We start from the raw sequence: 8,077 nt of genomic DNA on the forward strand, positions 1-8,077 counted from the left end.
TCTGATACTGGAATGATTAGCAGGTTGTTGTTGGACTGTGTCAATGAAACTATCATACACTGAATGTTGTATTTTATGGAATAGTCGATAATGTTTGATTAAGTTGATAGTTGTTATGAACTATTTTTATTTTGAAAAACTTAATAGCAACTAAAGGGTGGTTGCTACACGTAGTTACTAAATAGATTTCTTTATAACCTATGATTCAATTATTTATTACTCTTAACAAACATTGCAGTATGGCACATGTGTTTTCTTATTACAAATATTGACTAATTTGTACATACAGCACACTACTCAAAATTGGAAAACTTGTGAGCATTTTGATTGTACATACATTCGGAGGTAATAACAGAGATCACATTTATGTAAAAATCTGTCTGTGATAGAGATCAAATTGCTGTAGAAACTGCTCATTCCTCTAAATTACCATTAAAATCGATCATAAAATAGGCTTAAAATTAAAAGGGCCTTATATATTCATTTTGGGCCAATGAACATGAAAATAATTAAGTAGAGCATTTACAGAGCATGTGAATATCCTTAGATCTTATTCTTCAAGATGACAGATGAAAGTCAATCGTCAAGCCAATCCAGACTAAACTGTTCTTCCACAATTTGAATTCTAAGCTCGGGAATACAAGTCTTCTTCAACCGCAACCACTGTTCACCAATCGTCTCATCACAGGTAACGATCTTCAAGCAACTCAGTTCACAAACGGCAGCAGGTAACATTGTCAGACGGGAACATTCTCTCATATCAAGCTCCCTCAATTTTTTGAGTTGTCCTATTTCCTTTGGAACTTCTTTCAAGCCCTCACACAGTGAAATGTCTAGATATTCCAACTGTTCAAGTTTCCCGATTGATGCAGGAAGCTGTTCCAGGCGTGGTAATGCTGATAACCTTAACATTTTTAGACTTTTCATGTTTCCAAAATCATAAGGTAAAAGTTGAAGCTGGTGGCAGTTGGTGATAGAGCATGACAGAGTGGAGGGTCCATTGCAGATACCAGGAAGTAATTCCCCCGAATCATTGCTGTGATCGAGGTTAAAGTCTTGTAGCTTCGTGAATGTGGATACATTTCCAAATCCTTCACACAAGCTCAAAGATAACTTCTCTATATTCTTCAGTGCTTCAATGCTCTGGTTTCCACCAAAGGGTGAAATCAATCTCTCCAAGCGGACACTCTTGAGTTCAGTGAGAGATGATAACACATCTATACCTTTCACTGTTGCCTTGTTTGTACCGCAATTGGATATCATCAGAAACTTCAAATTTTTCATGGATTTCAGAAATAGGGGAAGAAAGTATTCTGTCGAATCAAAGAGCAACAATAGGGCCTCTGTTTCAGGGAAGCTCATATCATACCAGTCACTTTCCTCCATAGGGCCTGCATGTTTTAAATACAAAGAAAATCAAATTAGAATTTTATGTACTAATAATTACTACTAGTTATGTATGTGAACTCACACACAACCAAGTTGCCTAGAAAAGTGATGTAAACATTATTCAATTTTTTGAAATTCAATATTTTTTCACCCTATAAGAAAACAAAGAAATGTTTTTATCGTGACCAAAATGGATGTGGAAGAGTTTTTGAATAACTTACCGGTGAGAATGGATAGAAATCGAGAACCAATCGCCTTATTTCGGAGCATCTCCCTATCCTTTAATGAAGCCGAGTTCTTCCTTTCTATGACCAATCTTTCGCGGTGGAGTATATTGTCATGGTGTCCCAAATACAGGGCTAAATTTCGCACTCCATCACGCTGGGAAAAGTAGAGCTCCGAAGCATTTCTATTACCATCTGAAATTGTTGTACTTCCCCTGTTAAGTGCAAGCATGTCAGGTTGCTGTCGAGAAACATGATTAAAAGAAACCCAATATATAAATTAATGTAAAACAAAGACAATTACCTTGAGTTACTAGTCAAATTTATCAGATTCCTGCTTTCGAGTTGTGATAAGAGGGCAAAAGCATCATTCCTTTGTAGCTTTCTAACATAAACCCAAATGTCCAAAAGCGCATCAGCACAGATTTTCCTGTCGCTGGGAAATAATCCGAGGTCTAAGAAACATTCCTTGAGAAGACCATCTAAGGAGTTATTACTGACAAAATCAAGGGCATACTGCAGATACTGACTGAGTACATCTGATAAGAAGTAAATACTGAGCCCTCTTCTGTGAAAATGTGATGTATATTTTCGTTTAGAAATATTGTTGGTCGCCCTCTTCCAAGCCTTGTGCGATTCGCCATGCGTAGAGCTTACAATCATGGACACCATTTCTTTAAGTATTTTGGACGGATTCAATTTCTCTCAGATTTGAACCTTTATACTGTTGCGTAATTCTAAGCGGCTTGTCCTTAACAGTGCTTTCTTTTCTGCAATTCTTCTCTTTGCAAGGCTAATAGATATGTCTTCTCTATATAAGAAATAAACTCGGCATATGGAAGTTACATTGGAAATCTGCATTATCAGCGTATACGCGACTGAGTCTGTAACGTGCATAAATCTCATTTATTCCCTTTCATACTCTCTTTCCTTTGTCCTCGCACGAAAGTGCGTATATATATTTTTTCCTTTCAACTCTCTTTCAGAGGAATAGATTAATCAAAAAAGTGGGCTAGTGTGGGTTCCCCGTTTGCTTCCATTCAAGCCCATAGGAAGCTGACTTTTTTGCGCGTTTTGTTTATCACACATCGATATTATTTAAAGGTCATATAAAAACAGAGAGGAACCTTTCTGACCGCATTTCAGATTTTCTGGGTTATTATTATTCTTACTTTTTTGGGACCATATTTTATTTTATCCTGTAAATTATAATATCTTCCAAATATTCTATCGAAGTGTTCAATTATAAAATGACGGTATCTTTAAAGGAGCATTATATATAAATTTATGAAAGATGTATATAAAAATGTCTTTTAGTTATAATATGAGAAATCATGAGTATGGTTATAATACTTTAATAAATTAATGTTTATGATATGAGAATGATCATGGTGTGATTACTAAAGTCGTACTAAACATTCTTAGTACATAATTCAAACTATTTTGTTTAATGTTCTTTACCTATTGATAAGGTAAGATACAGTACAAGTCATTTGATAATTTATTATAGCTCAATTAATTTTTGACTTAAATTGAACCGATGTACTTTCATTTTCATTTAAACATTAGGTGGTCAAATTGGGCTACTAAGAGCATGTTGTGGATATATATATTCATATCAAGACAACAATTCATCGTTGAAAGTTGACAATCAAGAACTAAGGAGTTTTTCTAATCTTTCTTGTCAGACAACTTACTTTAAAAAATAAAATCTATAAAGAATAAATAAACACTAATAGTCATGTTCATAGTTTTAAAGGTTCTACTTAGTACTATAAACTATTTTTGAATCTTAAGACCCCTCACAAGCTTTGGAGAATGATTTAAAACAAATTTAGGATGTGGCCATTATCTTTGGTAATTAGCTAATACCTTATTTAAAAATACCAGACTAAAGAGGATCTTCATTTCAAAGTTTCGTACACAATTAATGAAAAAGTTTCTTATAAATAATGAAAGATTGAATTATACCTAAAATTGATAATCTTAAGCTAATATACATTAAAATACAAACACTCTATTGAATATTGGGTGATCTCATTGTAGAGGTCGTTGTTCTTGGTGTTGGACATAATAACCATTGGGTCATCATGTAGAAGAAAGATACAAATATAATTTATAAGTGAAAATGTTATTATTATATGAAAAAATATGGAATGGCTTAGGATATTCAATTAACAAGTGGTCTTTGTCAAAATTCATTTTATACAAGAAAATACATGATTTTTAGTCATTAAGTTTTCCATTCATCTGACTATTTTCGTTAAGCACAATATTCTTTAGTCACTTAAAGATATAATTTACTACTGCTTTTAGTTTCCTCATATCTAATAGAATCCATATTAGTAATTTAATTTATTTGCAATGAATAATATAAATTGCAATATCCTTTACTGGGTTGGCTACTAAATGCTTTAGATATCTATTGTCTTAAACTCTACATTACCAAAACGAGTCAAAGAAATATTCCTCTTAGTTGAAAAACCTCACTGCTTGTTAATGGTGACTTTGGCCCTCTAATTGTATAGAAACTTTAGAACTAGATTTGTGGATCTATGTTAGCTAATAATAATGGTTCAATTAGGATGCACTTGTAGAGATTTTTAAGGAAACTAAATAGAGTGGGTAACTCAGCTAAACCTTTAGCTCTATAATACTAGTGAGCATATTCTTGTAGAGTTCAATTATATTAAAGAGATAAAATAATAGATAAGATCAAATAGATTAGTCATACCTATTGTATGATAAAATCCTTTATTTTTCATTAAATAACTCCTATGATAGCTTACTATTCTAGAAAACTAAATATACAAACATGCATTTTAAAAAAGATTATGAATAACTCACACATGCAACTAAATATGTAAGAAAACATATCTCCAAAGATTACTCCCCTTATTCTCTTCATACCTCAACCTTGCAACCTAACGTACATAACTCTTTAAAGATATGTTACACTAACTCTCAAAAATTCAATAAAATGTCTTCTAACTAAATTATCTAGTTTGATAGAACATGAGCTATATTAGTCTAGCAAAGGAAAACATAGAAAACATGGTCATTAACATAAACAAGTACAAATTGTTTTATCTGACAAAAATATAGTCTAGTAAAAAAAAAACCTACAAATATTACTCTGAATATGAAAAGAGAACCATCACCATGCCTTAAATTCCATTAGCTTAAGTGATACTACAAGTATAATTTAATTTGACATTATCTCCTACTAGTTCTTTGTCCCCAATGAAGAAAATAAGAGATTAAGACATCAAGATAAGATATTTGAAAAAGAGATAATTGGAGGACATGTATTTTAAAAATAAATAATAAAATATGGATTTAATAGAATACTTATGGTTAGTGATTTTCTATCTACACTTCTCTTGTTTTATTCTTGATTTATATGCATGCAATTCCAATGATTTTTTGATATGCGGATCTATAGAAAATTAATCTTTTTGATATATACAAAAATAAATGTTAGAAAGTAAAGTCCACCAACATAACCAAGGGGGAGGGTGGGAGTGGGGGGGTGAATCAATTATGCATTTTAAATAAATTAAATTGACTTTAATAGTGAGCAAGTTTCCGCAATCCATAGTAATATTACTTTCTACTTCTAGAATTGATTGTGTAAGAATTTTTCTCATCAACATTTTAGATCACACACCATGATCCATTGTCAAGATGAAAGAGAGAAAAAAAAAAGAAGAGAAAAAATTAATTTTATCAAATCTCAAACATATAACTAAAAGATATAACAACCACAAGATGATAACCATGAAAAGTGACACAAGATATGTTAACTAGGGAAACCCTTGATCAGAAGGAAAACCCTAGTGGAAATGATGCCCACGAGATGATGTACTAATAAAGAAGCTACATTTGAAAGGATGTGACCCTATTAGGAGTCAAATGGATATAGTCAATACATATGAGCCCCTATTAGGGGACTTTGAATCTCTATTAGAAGATTCCAACCATAGTAGGAGTTATTCCAACCCTGTTAGGAATTGATAAGAAGTCAATTGAATCCATTGTCTAAATTTCTTTAGAACTTTTCTCACTAAACAATTCAAGATAACATATCCATGAAAATGAATTGACTAAAATAACAATTATGTTGTCAATATAGTTCCCTTGAAGTTCCAAAATGTCACCAACATCTATCTCTACTTTGATCCTAGAAGAATTTACATCTAGGCGACTGTGCACTTTAATGTTTCCTATGCAAAATATATATCTTTAGAACATTAGGTTAGATATACAACCATTGCAATCTTGCTTTGCCAAGAAGCATGAACCTTTGAGAATGTGAGAAAGTGATGAGTTGACACCTGGGATGGTGGGTCCATTCCTCTTTAGTGGGCTGCAACAGGTTTTGGATGTGTTAGAGGTTATACACGTGGCTCATTCCTATTGGCTGGGGAATTGAATCTACATATAACTTCAAGGTTAATCTCCATCGTCAGATGGATTAAGATCCATGGTCATTGCTTTGTGACTTTATAGAATAGAAAGGTAGTTAATTCACATGACAAAGAGAGGTCTCGACCCGTGGAATTTGTGATGTCACCTCCCTTGTGGGTTGCAAAGTTGAGCTTGTTAAAACAACGTGGAGATGTCAGGGCATGTTAGCAGTTTGGTGTCTTTTCATTGGTCAAAATGTTGACATGGGTAGTATGTGGGCTAGTTTCCTTTCATCATCAAATCAAAGTTGGTCAATGGTGGGAACTTTCCCACTTTCTAAAGATGCAAGGATTTTTAAACAAAGTGGGTAAGCACCTTGCAAACAAGTGTCTTTGCGAGCCCAAGTAGAAGTCAAACAGTTAGCGGCAGTGGTTAAGTTTGTAGTTTCACTAGCAGACAATAGTTAAGTGTGAAAAGGTGGTGTGGTTAGGGTAAGAAAGATGGTCAAACCTAAGAGGCCATGGTAGATGTAGAGTCTCTATTTCACAAAGTTTTGATCTTATGACAAACAACTATCATAGGATCTTAAGGTTAAGATTGTCGATCACTAATATCACGATAGAGTGTTTGCTGCTTGGTCGTATGGTCATAAGAATGAAAAGATTAATCACCAAAGACACGACATGGTTAACCTAACCTTAGTCATAGGATTGTGGATGCAAAAATAAAGTGTTGCAATGCTATGATAAGCCATGCATCATGAGATTTTCGGGTAAGCTAGATAGTGGTAAGATGCTACGCCAAGGGTTGATCATAAGTTTGTGTTGCCATGTCATCATGAGATCACAAGGAAATGGTGTGTCGTAAGATCATAAGAAGGATTAAAGGTGCTCTTGACCAAAAGATAAACTAATGATTGTAAGATCATAGGGGTCAACTTCTAGGCTAGGGATGATACAAGGGTTTTGACTTTATTGATAATTGTAAGATCATAGGTCCCTAGGTTGACCATGATAAGGGTGTTTCACTTGTCTAAGCTGGAAAAGAAAAGGGTCTTCAACCAATAGAATTGCAAGAAGGGTACTGGAGGAACATTGAATACTATTGACCTACTGATACATTTGATTTGGTGTTCTGATAGAGAAGAGGAAATAACTCTTTAATGATGCATCAGATCTTAATGACCGTGTGTAGATTGCTTTCAACATTTCCCATGCCTAGTAAATGCAAAAGGAGCACACACTCATCACCTAGTTATCTATCTACCCAGTTGTGCATTAATGGTTGTCATTCATGTCTTCTTGAGGGGTTCTATTGGATAAAATATTGGATTTCCATGCATCTGGACGTGTACCATGATCAAATTTTTCTCCAGATTTGCATGATTGTCCTCTATAGCTTTAATTAGGGTGGTTGAGTATTGCTTCTTTATGAAGCTATCCTAGTTATGCTTCAACTATAAAAGAAAGTTTTGTTACTCTCCTAAGGGTTCTCTCTTTTCAGATTTCTAGACCTCTTCTATAATTTTGCCTATGCTCAATTGAGATCTTCTATGTTGTATCCATTTTCTATCAACTGGGTGTATTATCTTTTAGCTTATCTATGATATTGAGATTGAAAATGTGTAGATAATGGTATATTTTGAGAAATCTATTAAGTTCTAGTGCATTCATTGGGAAAGAAGTAGACCCACATACTATTTGGTGCATCACCCTCTAGATTAGATTAGGTAGTTTTTCTTACATGCATTCCTTCTCCTTTTTCCTCTCAAGAATTAGTTAGGCGCATCTTGATAGTAAAGGAAGTTGACCTTCGGAGACTCAATCTCAAGTTGCAAAGTCCTACATTTTTGAGATTGTTTCCATGTTACATGAGGCTACCTAAGAAGTATTCCCCCAAGCTAGGGTGAACGCTTTTGTGTCAACAATTTTTGGCATGCTCAGTGGGACTAGTATCAAAGTATTCAAATTCAGAAGATTTCATGCTTATGTTGAAGAGATAGTACCACCTTTAGTGTTCAAGGCTTCAAGATGCTCATTCTCCAAGTAATTGGT

The 8,077-nt window shown here is 33.8% G+C and overlaps 1 protein-coding gene across 1 annotated transcript; it reads right to left on the reverse strand.

Moving 5' to 3' along the window:
- Positions 1-455: 455 nt before the first annotated feature.
- Positions 456-2,400, reverse strand: LOC149560676 (disease resistance protein ADR1-like). Its single transcript, XM_089823638.1, has 3 exons — positions 1,918-2,400; positions 1,611-1,828; positions 456-1,391 (listed from the first exon to the last, which is right to left on the reverse strand). Exons 1-3 carry the CDS (start codon positions 2,283-2,285, stop codon positions 577-579), a joined length of 1,401 nt encoding a protein of 466 aa, XP_089679764.1. The 5' UTR covers positions 2,286-2,400; the 3' UTR covers positions 456-576.
- Positions 2,401-8,077: the final 5,677 nt, after the last annotated feature.

Source organism: Cupressus sempervirens, chromosome 4 (genome assembly GCF_028749045.1).
Source record: "Cupressus sempervirens isolate cs-2001-9-10 chromosome 4, ASM2874904v1, whole genome shotgun sequence".
In the NCBI taxonomy this organism is placed as follows: domain Eukaryota; kingdom Viridiplantae; phylum Streptophyta; class Pinopsida; order Cupressales; family Cupressaceae; genus Cupressus; species Cupressus sempervirens.

Coding starts and splice junctions, on each gene's coding strand:
- LOC149560676 (XM_089823638.1), bottom strand. CDS start 2,285: ATGGTGTCCATGATTGTAAGCTCTACGCATGGCGAATCGCACAAGGCT. Junction 1,829..1,917: donor AATTTGACTAGTAACTCAAG/GTAATTGTCTTT, acceptor TGCACTTAACAG/GGGAAGTACAACAATTTCAG. Junction 1,392..1,610: donor ATTTCTATCCATTCTCACCG/GTAAGTTATTCA, acceptor TAAAACATGCAG/GCCCTATGGAGGAAAGTGAC.